The sequence below is a fragment of the Sus scrofa genome, chromosome 14 (genome assembly GCF_054392235.1).
Source record: "Sus scrofa isolate SSC_HxYL_T2T_F1_AM1 chromosome 14, Sscrofa_HxYL_maternal_Yorkshire_Landrace_v2.0, whole genome shotgun sequence".
Classification (NCBI taxonomy): Eukaryota; Metazoa; Chordata; class Mammalia; order Artiodactyla; family Suidae; genus Sus; species Sus scrofa.
In genome coordinates, this window is record NC_139396.1 from 111504986 (window position 1) to 111520427 (window position 15442).

General features: G+C 44.1%; 1 protein-coding gene across 8 annotated transcripts in view; it reads right to left on the reverse strand.

Annotated features, from left to right (window-relative positions):
* The window catches only part of ARHGAP22 (Rho GTPase activating protein 22), a 218412-nt gene that overhangs the window by 192237 nt on the left and 10733 nt on the right, over positions 1-15442 (reverse strand). For 6 of the 8 annotated variants that reach the window (XM_021073079.2, XM_021073075.2, XM_021073072.2 and 3 more), the window contains exon 2: positions 13638-13803. The exons of the other annotated variants lie outside the window; for them this stretch is intronic. In XM_021073079.2, the coding sequence (XP_020928738.1) occupies positions 13638-13689 (52 nt within the window). In that variant the 5' untranslated portion in view covers positions 13690-13803. The remainder of the gene's footprint in view (positions 1-13637; positions 13804-15442) is intronic. 8 annotated transcript variants of the gene reach the window in all.

The window sequence follows — 15442 nt, forward strand, 5'->3', positions numbered from 1 at the left end:
AAACACAGCTTTCATTGTTCTCTCTCATGGAGTCAGGACATATTGTCCAGCCAGCAGCAACGTGTGACAACATACACAGAGTATTGCCAATCAAGAAGCTTGCTAGAGCCTCAGTGTTGAGATTTTTTATTTGGGCTGTATTACATAGGCATGATTGATTGTCCACCCGGTTGATTTTAGCCTCAGGGCTGACTGATTCCACATGACCCAAAGCTCCCACTTTGGATCACATGAGCAGCCTTTCAAGCATGGGCAGCCCCTATCCGAAGACTATTATCAATGCAGTTACCAATTCTCAAAGATCTGGTTTAGCCAACCCTTGCCCTAAATGAAGACATTCCTATTGGGTACAACAGAAATTACCTCCCAGAAACCAAAGACAAAGGCTAGCTCTCTTTTTGGACAAGCTTAAATTCTCTACTACACAGTCACTAATTGAAAATTCCTGGCCATATATACTTTAAATACATCTTCTGTTCTTTTCTTTCTTCTCCTTCTGGCATTCCAATTATGTGCTTTTTATACATTTTGAAATTATTTTGTGGTTCTTTGATATTCTGTTTTTCATTTTTTTTCTTTGCATTCAGTTTGAAATTTTCTATTGACATGCCTTCAAGCCCACTGATTATGCTGTGTCCAGTCTACTGATGAGCCCATTAAAGGCATTCTTCATTTCTGTTGCAATGTTTTTTATTTCTAGCATTTCTTTCTAATTCTCAGGAGTTTCCATTCTCTGCTTACATTAGCCATCTGTTCTTGGATGTTGCCCACTTTTTATCAGAGTCCTTTACATACTAATCATAGTTATTTTAAACTATATATCTGATAATTCCAAAACCTCTGCCATATCTTGGCTGGTATTTCCTGAATTCCCCTATGTCTCTAGACTTGGGGTAATAGCTTGCTCTGTGACCTCAATTCTTCCATAGGTCAAATAAGTCATTGATTTTGAGTTCATTTAGCTTTTTTTCCTTGTAAGGGTGGGAGTGATAATTTCTATGTTTTTCACACATCAAAGATAAAACCAGAAGCCTCGGTCTTTAAATTTTAATAACTGTTGCATAATGAAAAATTTTTTTTTCAAACAACCTCTACTGCACCTCCCACCTCCTCATCACTAAAAGATCCTGATTCCCCTCCCAGAAGACTCACATGGAAGACTTCGGAAAACAGCTTTCTTTGATCCTCCCGTTAGATTATAATGAGTGAGGAATGCGAGCTCTAGGAAGCAGGGATTTTTTTTTTTAAACCAGTTTTGTTACCTATTATATCCCCAGTGCCTAAACAGTGTCTGGCACAATAAATGTGTGCTGAGTGACAAATTATCAACTCTTTATTAGGGAACCATTGAGCAAACTTCCCAGGCTGATCCACCTTTAATGACCCCGGCTAGCTCTCATCTCTGTGATGGTCTGCCTTCCACTGGGACCCTTGGGTGACTGGTCTTGAGTCTGCATTCCCTGAACACTGGAGAAGTAAAAGACTAGATGCCTGGCCCCAAGTACAGGGTCCCTGTGTCTGTACCCAGAGTCTCCATCAGGCACAAACCCATTATTTTATTTTCTTTTTAAAAAATGCCCAAAGGGAACAGTTCACAGCTAGAGAGTAATAGGAGTATACAATGGTTTGCCTGAAAGGGAATTTCTATTCATTCAGGAATTACCCTATGACCTTCTTTGAATTTCGGTTTTTTTTTTTTAATTAGATATACATTCCTTATAACAGTTCTGTGAGATTATGGCCTATCATGATTTCCCTTTTTTTTAATTACTCAATGAATTTAGTACATTGGTAGTTGTATAATAATCATCACAATCCAGTTTTGTAGGATTTCCATCCCACAACTCCAGCGCATCCCCCCACCCCCCGAACTGTCTCCTTTGGAAACCGTAAGTTTTTCAAAGTCTGTGAGTCAGTATCTGCTCTGCAAAGAAGTTCATTGTGTGCTTTTTTCAGACTCCACATGTCAGTGACAGCATTTGATGTTGGTGTCTCATTGTCTGACTGAATGATCTCCCTTTTATAGTGAGGAAAACAAGTGAAGAGATAACATCACTGGAATAAGACCATGGAGAAACTAAGTGGTGGAACTAGGATTTGCACACAGGCCTGGCTTTCTCTAAAAACTATACTGATCTGAGTTTCTGTCATGGCGTGATGGAAATGAATCCAACAAGAAAATATGAGGTCACAGGTTTGATCCCTAGCCTCGCTCAATGGGTTAAGGATCCGGCATTGCCATGATCACAGATGTGGCTCAGATCTGGCGTTGCTGTGGCTGTGGCATAGGCTGGGAGCAACAGCTCCAATTAGACCCCTGGCCTAGGAACCTCCATATGCCACAGGTGCAGCCATAAAAAAAGACAAAAAAAAAAAAAAAGAGTATACTTATCTTTTCAGAACTGGCAAAATGATTATCAGTGGCAGGTGGAAGGGCTGAATTTCCTTGTTCACTGGAAAGTTAACAGGCTAAGAGGAGGAAAGAGTGGAGGTCTGGGTAAAGGAGAGAAAACCATGTCTTTTGGGGGGAGGGAAGGGGAATAGAGTGGTATTTAATTTTATTTTTTTAATTTTAAGTATAGCTGACTTACAATGTTGTGTTAGTGTCTGGTGTACTACTTACAACAGTCAAGACATGGAAGCATCCTAAATGTGGTATATAGATGGAATACTACTGAGCCATAAAAAAGAATGAAAAGAGTTTCTTTTCTTAAGCAGGAGAAAAATTTAGTTTGTGTGTATATATATATATATGTGTATATATATGTATGTATGTATGTATGTATGTATGTATATGAGTGGTCACAGAAAAGTGAAACCTGAAGAAATGACCAAAGTAGGCTGCTTTTTTACTTTATAGACAAAGAAACAATTACTTGTGAAGATGTGACAAAACAAGGGGGTTTGAGCTTGGGGTAGCAAATTAATGAAAAGTAACAAAATGTGATTATACAGCTTTCTCAGCCTTGATTTCCCTATTTCTGGCAATAAGGATGCTTTCTACACTCCTGGTGCAGGGAGGATATCTTCATATGAGATTTATTTCCTGCTTTCAGGGGGCAATGGAGGGTCAGAGTGTGCTCATGGATACTAGTTGGGTTCGTTACCACTGAGCCACAACAGGACCTCCTGAAAAACAGTTTCTTAACTGAACATTGCACTGAGCTGGTCTTCAGGATGCACTGACTCTTAGGTGGCATTTAGAGCAGGTATCTGAAGGTCAATGTCATGGACATCTTTGTCCCCATGTTAATCCTCACTTTCCATCCAGGCCACTAGGATATCGCTTCTTCCCACACTTGTCGCTTCGGTAACTGGCTGGTGGTCTACCTGCCAGTCATCAAACATGCTGAGAGAAGCCCATTTGTACCACCAACCCAGTCATACTGTGGAGATGGGTACATTTGGAGGACTTGGTGGCTATGGTCAAGGGGTGCAGCTGAGGTCCCTGGAGACAGAGGTGTGGTATAAATGAGCAATAGACATGGGTCAGCTCAGATCTAGGTTAACTCCTGCCTCTGCTGCTCAGTAGCTGTGTGCTCTTGGGGGTCAACAAATTTCCTGAGTCTCAGCTTCCTTATCTGGTCAACAGGGAGAGTGGCTCCGCCCCCACAAAGCTGGGGCAGCAGTAGGTAGATGAGACCTCAGGCGAGTACAGAAGAACTGCGAGCCCTCACTGTGGTTTGCCATGTCGCAACCATGCTCAGAGTCAAGTCACTTCTCCCAGATGTGCAGGAACAGAAAGCAGCACGAAGAAACTGGTTCCCTAAGGAAAGCCTCTGACTCAGCCCCTATTTGGTTCAGTGGCTGGGGGTGGGTAAGTGTGGGCTTCTGCTTGGCTGGCGGAGGGCAGTGTGTCTGGCAGAACTCCCATCTAGACACTGGCAGAGGGCTCTGCCCAGCTTCTCTCCAGCCTCCTTGTTCCTGGGGCACAAACGCTTCACTAAATTCCTCAGGGCCACAAGCTCAGGGCCCAGGAAAGCAAGAGGGCTCCTGCTGCCGTCATGGGCTGAATTGTGGACCTTCCACTCACAGGTTGAAGTCCTAATCCCCAGGACTTCTAGCGGGCTTCCAGTCTACACCATAGCCACAGCAACACCAAATCTGAGCTGCATCTGTGACCTACACCACAGCTCGCAGCAACACCGGATCCTTAATCCACTGAGCAAGGCCAGGGATTGAACCCACAACCTTGTAGTTCCTAGTTGGATTTGTTTCCGCTGCGCTATGATGGGAACTCCAGATATGAAGTCTTTAAAGGGATGATTAAGTTATAATGAATCATTAACATGGGTCTCAATCCAGTATCACTGGTGTCCTTACAAGAAGAGAAGACAGGGACGCAGATATGCACAGGGAGAAGATGGGCCATCTGCAAACCAAGGAGAGAGGCCTTGGAAGAAACCAAACTTGCTGCTACCTTGATCTCTAACTTCAACCCTCCAAAATTATGCAAAAATCAATTGCTATTGTGTAAGCCTCCTAGCCTGTGATACTTTGCTATGACGGTCTCACCAGGCTAACACATAGGCCCTTCCTTCTCACTGTGAGTGAGAGAATTTCATCTCCCTAGGTGGCCCTGGAGGCAGGGACCCCTCTGGGACCACTATGAAATGAGAGGCTTCATCTTGTTTCTGGCCCTCGCTGTCTCATTTCTCCCCCGCCCCTTCTCTGCACCTCTGAACTAGGGTTCCTAGGACCCCAACTTCATGTCTTCCCAGGGCTGTCCAGCTCACACACTCCCCCAAACTTGGAAAGAGAGAAGTACTAGGAGCACAGGCTGTAGCTTGTAGCACAGCTTCGGATGCCCCGAGTCCCATCCCTGTGACCAGTTTCGATTTCAGTCACAAGTGCAATAAAGAGTTCCTGCCAGCTGAAGGTTCCCACCCCAGGCTTTCGGTTTCTGGGGCCTTCTCTGAAGCCAAAGGGACCCCACAGCTCTTTTGCAAATGAATGAAGCCCAGAAGTACTGAGCATCCACACTCCTGGGGGCAGCCTTCAGCTGAGGGGGAAAAGGAGCAGGACAATTGTCCATTCTCTATCCTCTGGGACCATCTGGGAGACATTCTGCACTCTTCTCAGAGTTCCTGCAGAAGTCTGCCTAGTACTGACAGCATGACCTTGATAATGCCCTTGACACTGGCCTTCCCTCCTTCTGGGTCTCACTCTCCCGCTCCCTCACTCCTGCTTGCTGGCATCACCTCCCAAATAAACCACCCACAACCAAGCCCTTGTCTTAGGTTCTGCTTTGGAGGAACACAGTTTGGATATAATATCACCACTCCCCAGCTGGGGATCAGGATGGAAAGACTCCACTTTCCTCATCAGTAAAATGGGAACACGACAAGCTCACAGGCTGGCTATAGGAGTTAAATGAGGTCACTGTGCTGAAGTGAGTTGTAAACTGTGCAAGGTGAGCTCAAAGCTATCATTTGTTATTATTTTTAGTTTGGTGGTAATTAAGTTCCACCTTCATTGCTCTTTCATTAATAAGGAAGAAGAAGAAAACCCCAGCTCTGTCTCAATCCCTAGGGGTTCTCTGCTGCCAGGTGTGGGTGAACACCCTTGGGGAAGAATGGGTGCTAAAGGGTTGACACTGCCCTTCCTCCTCTCTCTCCTTCCCAATTAGCATCAGCATTTATCAGTGGGCTTCTATAGAGATAGCTGGACCAAAGGACACTGGGTAGAGGAGAAACCATGGTAACTGGGTCTTTCCAGCCCAGCCTGCATCAATGCTGTTCATCTGCCTGGGTGTCACAGCCTAGACTAGTGCAGGGAGCCTGGGGAGGAGCAGGATGGAGGCCTCAGAGTACCTGGCCTGCCCCTGGCCTTCTTCTAGGAATGCCCGCTGCAGGCTGCCCACCTGGCTGCTCCTTGCACATGCTTCAAGGGCTGACTCAGCTGTTTCCTGCTCTGGGACCCCGCCCTGACTTAGGGGCAGCATCAAGACCCTCCTCCTGGAAGACAGAGGGAAGCAGCAGCCATTTTGCAGCATGTAGGCATCGTTGCTGATACACTGATTTACCTCATTGGCATGAAGCAGCAACTGGACCTGCCACTGTCCTACCTTCCTGTGGAGCCTCCTTCATCTTCTCTGACTCCTGGGCCAGGTCTGTGTGTACTTAGCTCTTTAACAAAGGGCCAGAATTCTGCAGAAATAGTTTGCACCACCAAAACTAGCTGCTACCCAGCTGGAAACCCCAGACATCCTGAATGCCTTCCCTATCCAGCACTGCCAAGCATTGTCCATCTTTTTTTCCTCCAACATCTTTTGAACCCACTGTCCCCTTTATATTCTTACTGACTCAGGTCCTCAGGAAATTCACCTGACATCCATTTGTCACTTCTCCATGCTCTTCATTCATTCACTCAGCAGTTATTAAGCAGGTGTGTCAGACATCATTCTAGGCACTATGAAAACAGCTCTAACCTTAACCTTTGTCTTTCCCTCCTTATTCTAAATGGAGCTTGAATAGTGTCCAAAGGGATGGCAGCAAGAAAGCTTGCAGAATAGAGCCTGGATCTTAATAGGAGCGGGGAAAGAGGTAATAGATGAAATAAAGAAGTAGGAAGCAGGACTTAGAGCTGTCTGAGTGATGAGATCAGCAAACCTCTCCCCAAAATGCAACTATAAATCTGGACAAATTTGAAAAAACAACCATTTCCATACTCTGAAACTGACCAAAGGCATGTCACAATCAGAAAAGCACTTCTGCTTGTAAAATTGCTGTCCTTTAGCTGAGAACAGTGAGAGTCTGTGGTGTTCTTGCCGAGGGGTGCTTCTCTCCCGCTTTCTTTAGCTCTGTCCTTGCAGAGGTCCTGCCAGGGTGGGGCTGATCATGGGACCAGCAACTTTGCTGATGAGGTCAAAAGTGACTCATTCAGTTTTGAGCAATGGATGATGCCAGTGCCCAGAGGCATTGTCAGTGGAATAGACTGATCTTGGCAGCAGATGAATGGGGAGAACTAATGTTGTGTCTGAATTTGGAGTCATTGTTGGGGCAAACTTGTTCTTGGCTTAGGTTGCGTGCATATGCAGCAGAGACCGGACAGGGCTCAGGGTACCCACACACTCCTACCAACCCTAAGACGGTGGCCACATGCAGAAGTAATGGGAAGGGCCCAGCAGAAAGTAAACACCAGGGCAAGCTTGAAAGCAGCCTGAACTTTGATAGTGTTTCCCTACTCCACACAGATCTACTGACAGAGAATGGAAGCTTTACTGGCTCAAAGTTTGGAACATAACATCTGTCCAATTACACAGAAACAGAAGTGACCTGTTTCTGAGGAAGCCATGTTTAAAAATAAAAGGAAGATTAAAAGTATAACTAGAGATATTAGTGGCTGCTTATTGTGGGAAAGACAGATGGAACAGATTTATCCCAGGCAAGTTACCAAACAATTCAACACCATTATTTAGATGATAAATCAGAATCCAGAGTCCCTACAATGTTACCTAAAATGCCCAGTTTTTAACAAAAAAGTTATGAGATGTACAAAGCAAAATGAAAGTGTGAAAAATACTTAGAAAAAAAGCCAATAGAAATGGAATATTCCTAGATTTTTGTATTTAGTAGGCAAATTCTTTAAAAAACTATGTAAACATGTTTAAAGAACTGAAGGAAACATGTTTTAAGAATTAAAAGGATGCATAACAATGGATCAACATATAAAGAATCTCAATGAAACATAAAATATAAAAAACCAAATGGAAATTCTTGAGTCGAGAGTCCAATAACTGAAATGAAACATCCAGTAGAAGGGCTCAGTGGAAGATTTGAGATGGCAAAAGAAAGAATATGTAAACTTTAAGACAGAGCTATAGAAATAATCTAGTCTGAAGAATATAGAGAAACACAGAACAAACATAACAATTGAAGATAAAAACAGACTCTCAGAGACATTGAACACGCCAGTATATGTGTAATGCAAGTCCTAGATGGAGACAAAAGAGAGAAACAGAAAAACTATTTTAAAAAATAGTGGTTGAAATTCCCCAAATTTGATGATAAATATCATTTTTCATATGTAATAAACTCTAATAATCCAAACCAAGGTTAAATATAAAGAAACAGAGGAGTTCCATGGTAGCTCAGCAGGTTAAGGATCTGGCATTGTCACTGCTATGGCTCTAGTTATTGCAGTGGTGTGAGTTCAATCCCTGGTTCTAGAACTTCTGCATGCCGTGGGTGTGGTCAAAAAAAAAAAAGAGAGAGAGAGAGAGACTTCAATACTTTAGAGTCAAACTGCTGAAAGGGAAAGTCTTAAAAGCATCAAGAGAGAAATGACTCATCATGTGGGGGGGGGGGCGTGTACAGCCCTCAGATAAAAGCTCAATTCTTATCTGAAACAATGAGAGGCCAGAAATGGAAGGCCATATTCAAAGCACCGAAAGAAAAATAAAAACTGTTAACCAAGAATAACTATCCTACAAAAATGAAGACAGAATTAAGACATTTCCAGATAAACAAAGACTAAGAGAAATCCTTGCTGGCAGACCTGCCTCATAAGAAACACTAAAGGAAGTTCTTCAGGCTGAAAACAAATGACAGCAGGCAGTAACCAGAATCCAGAGGAAGAGATGAAGCACACAGGAAACTATAAACATGTCGGTTAATGTGAAAGACTCGGTGAATACATTTTTTTCTCTTAATATCTTTTAAAGACTTAAGTGTATAGAGTGAAAATTTAACAGAATATCTGGGGGCTTATAATACGTAGATGTAACACATACATGACAATAATAAAACAAAGAAAGAGAGAATAAATAGAACTACCTTGAAGCAAAGTTTCTATATTTTATATGAATTAAACATTAAGTTGAAGATCAAGAAAAAATGTATATTGTAATCGCTAGAGCAAACACTAAGAAAATGACACAAAAATAAAGCGAAAAAAATAAATAAAAAAATTAAATGGTATACCAGAAACTATCTAACACAAAGAAGATGATAAGGAAGAAATAGAGGAACAAAAATAGAGACAAACAGGACACGAATCACAAAATGGAAAATGGAAACCTAACCATATCAATAATTACATTAAATGCAGAGTTCCTACCGTGGCACAGTGGAAACGATTCTGACTAGGAACCGTAGGTTGCGGGTTTGATCCCTGGCCTCACTCAGTGGGCCAAGGATCTGGCATTGTCCTGAGCTAAGGTGTAGGTCACAGACGTGGCTCAGATTCTGCATCGCTGTGGCTGTGGCATAGGCCGGCAGCTATAGCTCTGATTAGACCCCTAGCCTGGGAACCTCCACACGTCGCAGATGCAGCTCTTAAAAAAAAAGGCCAAAAAAAAAAGTTACATTAAATGCAAGTGGTCTAATTATCCCCATTCAAAAGGCAAGGACTGTCTTCATGAAAAAGCAAGATCTAATTATATGCTATCTATAAGAAAAACACTGTAAATGCAGTGACACAAACTGGTTGAAAGGAAAAAGATATGCCATGCAAACAGCTGGAATGGATTATTTTAATATAAGCTAAAACAGATTTTAAGAAAATAAACATTACAACAAGGAGTAGCCTTTTACAATGATAAAAGGTTGAATACCTCAGGAAGCTATAATAATTATAAACGTATGGAGACTTAACAAGAGAACCTCAAAATATATGAAGCAAAAACTGATAATAGACAATTGAATAAGAGTTGGAGATTTCCATACCCTAATCTCAATAAATGACAGAACAACTAGACAGAATATCAGCAACCACACAGAAGCCTGGACAATACTATTAACCAATTTGACCTAATTTATAAGCATAAGGCACCTCTCACAATGACAGCAGAAGATACATTATTTTCATGTACATATGGAACATTCCTCAGGATATGCCCTAAAATAATAAATCAACTGGTGAGTGGATAAACAAAATGCACATCTACAGAATGGAGTATTATTCAGATAAAAAGGAACAATTATTGATACACACAAGAACATGACTGAGGCAGAGCCTCCCTGCCTGCCCGCTTGCATCTCTCACAAGCATTCCATCTTAATAAATCTATTTCTTGCCTATCAAAAAAAAAAGAACATGAATCAAACTTGGAAATCTTATACTAAATGAAAAAAGCCTGATGGAAAAGACCACACAGTATATGATTCCACTTACACAAAATGGCTAGAAAAGGCAAATTTATAGAGACAGAAAGCAGATCAATGGTTTCTCAGGTTGGGGAGTAGGAGTGGGATTAACTGCAAATGGTTAGGAGGGAATTTTTGCAGTAATAAAAATGTCCCCATATTGGATTATATAAAAATTTACCTCAAGTTATTCAATCATGCACTTAGAATGGATGAATTTTATCCTGTGTAACTTACATTTCTATAAACTGTTAAAATACAGAAATAGATGAGATAATGACAGATGCCATGAAGAAAAATAAAGCAGAGAAGGAGGACAGGAATGTCAGGGTGTGGCTGTAATTTGTGCAGTCATAGGTGTGGTTTACCAAACACTTCCAATCTTCCCTTCTACCCACACAGGTGGACTGTACTTCCTGGATCCTTTGTGGGTAGTTGTGGCAAGGAAGGAGTTGTGAGTGGAGCGTGACATGTGTGACTTAAGCCTGAGGATTTCATTGCTGACTTGAGGCCCTTCTAGAGCTCAATCTCTCCGTCTGCCACCTGGCCCAGCCACCAGTGCCACTAGGCATGATGGTTGTTCCATTAGCCTGGATCTGAGTCACTAGGATGGGCAGGTGACCTGTGACCCAGTTATATATATATATAACCTATTCCATTGTTACACAGACGGATGATCAGTGGAAGCCTCAACAGAAGGTGATATTTCGGCAAAAGTCTGAAAAAGGTGAGTTTGTGAGCCATGTGGATGTCTGAGGGGAAAGGTGCTCAGGAGAGAGGGGAGAGCAGATGCAAAGACCGGGTATATCCGAGGAACCAGCAAGGAGGCTGGTGTTGCTGGTGCCACACAAGTGGGGCATGTAGGAGATGATGTGCTGGGTGATGCTGGGCCAGGTGGAAGTGTGATGTGGTAATCCACTGGGGTGTGTTGAGTGAATGACAGATCTAATGTGATTTAGGTTTAAATTGCCTCTTGCCTCCCCACCTGGGTTCTCATGGTCTCCCCACATCTCTGCATCACGGCAGGGAGGGGAGAGGGCATGCTCTGGAGAAAGGACAAGTAAGTAAAGCCACAGAGTGGCTAGGGAAGGGGTGTGATGGAGGATGCCCATTCCAAGCTGCTCCCTGGCCTTGGTCCTAAAGGACTTTGTGGGCCAGGGGACTGAGCACCTGTAGGAACAGCCAGATTCAGAGCTGCCTTCTCCACTTGGACTCTGGCCAGGTTTGGGCAGAAGCTACCCTCTTTCTTCCCACTATGATTCAGATGATTCAGATGTCCAGTGGCTATTCATGTTTAGGAGTACCCAGGAAGGTCAACTAATAGGGAGAAACCACTAGTCCTTGGGAGAGAACGAGGCAGTCCAGTGGGCTGAAATCTGGGAAGCTGAGAAGCTGGGAGCAAACTGGTCTGACTAGGCAAGATCGTGACACAGGAAAAACTCACAAGTGGTGGAGCCAAGGGTGGTTCCTGTGGCTGGGTAAGAGTTTTAGCACAGGACTCCTCGAGTGAGAGACCAAGACTGATAGAGGCTGGCCTCTGGCTTCCTGCTACATGGCAGGTCCTCAACTTGGCAAAATTATGGGTGAAGTGAACAAGTAAACTATAGCAGCTCAATTTAACCTCAAAGAATTTTCCATTTGCCCCAATTCCCCCAGAATTTCAGTTAAAGCAAGCTCAAGTTCCTCACTATCTCCTCCAAAATGTTTGGGGAGAGAGAAAGGGAGAGAGAGAAAGAGAGGGGGAGAGAAAGTCATAGAAAGAGAGACAGACAGAGACAGAAACAGGGAGAGGGAGAGGAGACAGAGGGCCAACCTAGAGAGCAAGGATGGGGAGATAAGATTTCCTCTGTGCTGGCTGACACTCCTGTCCTTTCTGAAGCCTTCCACAGAACAGCATGGCTGCTCCTTTTTCACAAAGCAGCCAAGCTATCTGTGGTCAGATAGTAATTTAAAAATTAATTCAATCTAAAGGAATAAAGTACCAATGCATGCTACAAGGTGGATGAAACCTCAAAAACATTATTCTAAGTCAGAGAAGCCAGACATGAAAGGACACATATTGTATGATTCCATTTACATGAAGTATCCAGAAGAGGTAAGTCCATAGAGAGAGAAGGCAGATTACTGGCTGCAGAGCTGGGGGAGGGGCAGAGTAACTGCTTCATGGGGATGGAGGTTTTTTTGGGGAGGGGTGATGAAACTGTTTTGGGACTAGAGAAGTGGTGATCATGGGACACTGTGAATTGCCACTGAACTAATTGTCCACTCTAACATGGTTAATTTTATGTGAATTGCACTGCAACAAAAATAAAGTCAATCACATTCTTTGCATTCAGGTATCTCTTGCAATATCTCCTTTGTCCTTTTCTCAAAGAATTAGCATTTATACTCTGAAGCCGGGGGACATTTGTACCATGAGAATCTGGTAGCCAGAATCTTCCAGAGAAGTTACTCTTTCTTTCAACTCAGCCAATGGTATAAACCCAGCTGAGAGAAAACTATCTGGAGATTTTATCGACCCTCCATTGCATTAGGACTGAACAGAGGTAGAGGCAGATCTCAGCTGCTTCCCGTCCCCAACTGTGGAAAGGGAGCTCCAGAGAGGCAGAACATGGGAGAAGCCTCCCGCAGCTCATGTCTAGCTGAGATTTGGACCCTGGTGACGTGGCTTTGTGAGCACAGAGCTTGACCCTGCATCCCTGCAGATACTCGCAAAACCACAGCAAAGGCTGCTGTTCGGTCTGGTCCCTGGTTTTTTCTGGTAGCTCCTGGGCCTGCGCACTAGGTTCCCCTTGGAACTGAAAAAATATGCTCATGTCCAGAACCTCCTAGACCAATTAAACCTGAATCTCCAGTATTTAAAAATGCCTGGGGATTTTTCAAAGCTCCTGCCTGATTCTAACATAGAGCCAGGTCAAGGACCACTGACTGTTCCTCCCCCTAGTATCTGGGATTTCAATCATCACCTGAAGGCACCCAGATCCAGAGAACATGAGACGTCACTGCACAACCACTCAATCAGCACCTGTACGACTCACCTGGCCAGCCAGCACCTGTGTGACCCCCCAGCAGGCTGTCCCACTGTGTCCAGGTTACCTCCTGAGCTACCGGCTCGCCCTCATTGTTTCTGAATTAACCATTAACTGTTTGATTGGATTGTTTCCAAGTAAGATCCAGAGCAGCTTCAGGAAGCACAGCCTTCCCCGTGATGGACCTGACCTTGCCCTCGTGGTCTGTGGGCACAGTCGTCCTCACAGACTCAAAATATCATCAGGGCCCTGAGCCGCTGGAGTCAGGGCCCCTGACACTCGTGGTCATGATGAGGGCTCTGTTTTTCAGCCAGACACAAAACAGCTCCCGAGTTCAGGGGTGAGGGCTATGCCATCAGCCAGGGCCCAGGCCCTGACCACAGATGCCCCCAGTGTTCTCAGCTCACAAGACTACAACAGCACCTTTGGGTGGCCTCAGAGGACCCCATCCCTCAAACAAGAAGCCAAGAGCAAAAATAATCATAATCACACTCCACCTAGAATAAGATAAAATTCTTACCGAAATACCTGGCTGCGAAAGTTCTTCTTTTGCTGGAAGCTGTCGGCAACATAATGAAGCTCACAGTCTATGGTGCAAATTTCGTGTATATCCTTTTTATAAAGAACCAACCACATCCTCAAGCAGACAGGCTAATTCCTGTTTTCCAGTAACAGGAGATCAGCATCTATAGAAAGGAAATATATTTAGAATGCCCTTTATCTGGTGTTTTCTTGGATTTCAAACAAGAAAAGCCTCTCTGTGGGGAATTAGTCCCTTCAATGCAAGAGTGTGAAGGATCTTAGGATGGCCTTGGGTAAGTCACAGACCTCTGGGTATCAGTTCCTCAAGTCTGTAAAATGGGAACAATAATGAACTGCCCCTCAGAGTGGACAGAGGGTCAATGAGATGGTGAGTTTGAAATGCTGGGGCCCTCCACACACGGATGCCATGTTTGATCTTTTCAATTAGCTGGCTGGGATTTAAAAGGAGCCGTAGTTTCCAGAGAGCCTTGAAAACAGCCATAAACAATCACCACAAATTTGGAGTTGTAAGTTCCAGAACCTTCCCCTGGTGTGCATGGCAGTCCTGTTAGTGGGGAGACAGGGGACATGGTCCCACCCACAGCTGGAGAAATAAAGCCCAAGTGGCACCCATGGCAGACCCTCACCCTGGTACACTGCTGCTAACAGCATGGCTCCTCATTCTAATTCCCGGAAACTTAGCATCATTATCGCAATAGTTTATAGTTGTAGATAATGAAAAAGAAAAATCTCAATTAGGAAACAGACAAGTGACATTTACGCAGCCATCAACATCACTGACATGGGGCACTTGGCAATCTAAGGGAAAGGCAGCTCCAAAAGGGGCGGTGTTATCCTGTTTAATTTACAAAGGCCCAGAAGCAACTCCTGGGTGGTGGGGGGGGCACATCCACCAGATGTTCTTCTACTACTTTTCTTGTCGCCTTTGCTCCCCTGACTCTAATGTGTTGAATTTGCATCATGCTTGTGATTCTAGCTCCAATCCCTGTTGTACAGATAAAACAAGCATGGCTAGCACTCATTGTAGGTGCATCCCTTCTACCCTGGGACTTTGGGCTGCTGGACAGCGCCCAGCAGGTTACCCTGGGCAGTGTCACCTTGTTCCATGCCTTGGTGATCTGGCATAGCTCCTGCTGCCGAGGTTCCGAGGGGAGTGGAGGGACAGTATAGCAGAGGTTCCGAGGGGAGTGGAGGGATAGTATAGCAGAGGGGTCAAGCTGTGCTCTGAGGAGTGACCTGGGGCAGCTGGGAGCAGAAGCTGGTGGGTGAGAGGGAACCTGCTTGAAGAGAACAACACAGCCTCAACCAGAGATGCCAGCATGCCTTTGGGCCCAAGTGAATAGTGGTTTCGCTTGCAAAAGCAAGCTAGGGTAAGGAGTAGAGTAAGAAGAGAGATGGACATGGAAGTACAGAGGCAGTGAAGGAGCAGAGCCAAGGAACTGGAGAAGTATCAAGCCTGAGAACCCTGGAATTGGGACAGACCCTAGAGACCCTTAGAACAGAATGACATTTGTGTCCTCTAAGCACATGGAGGACGGGAGGGCGAGGGAGGGGGATGGGGAGTGAAAGGAAGAAGACCATTCTATGACTTGGTGTAGCAAGAAGTTTAGAATTAAAAACCTCTTGGTCTGTGTCCAGGTCCAGATCTTTTCTTTTTCTAGTAGTATGAATTTGGATGTGCAGCTGATAAAAATATGGAATGCCCAGTTATATTTTTAATCTAAGTATGTTATAAATATTTCATGGGACATAACATCTACTATAAAGGTATTCATTGTTGAT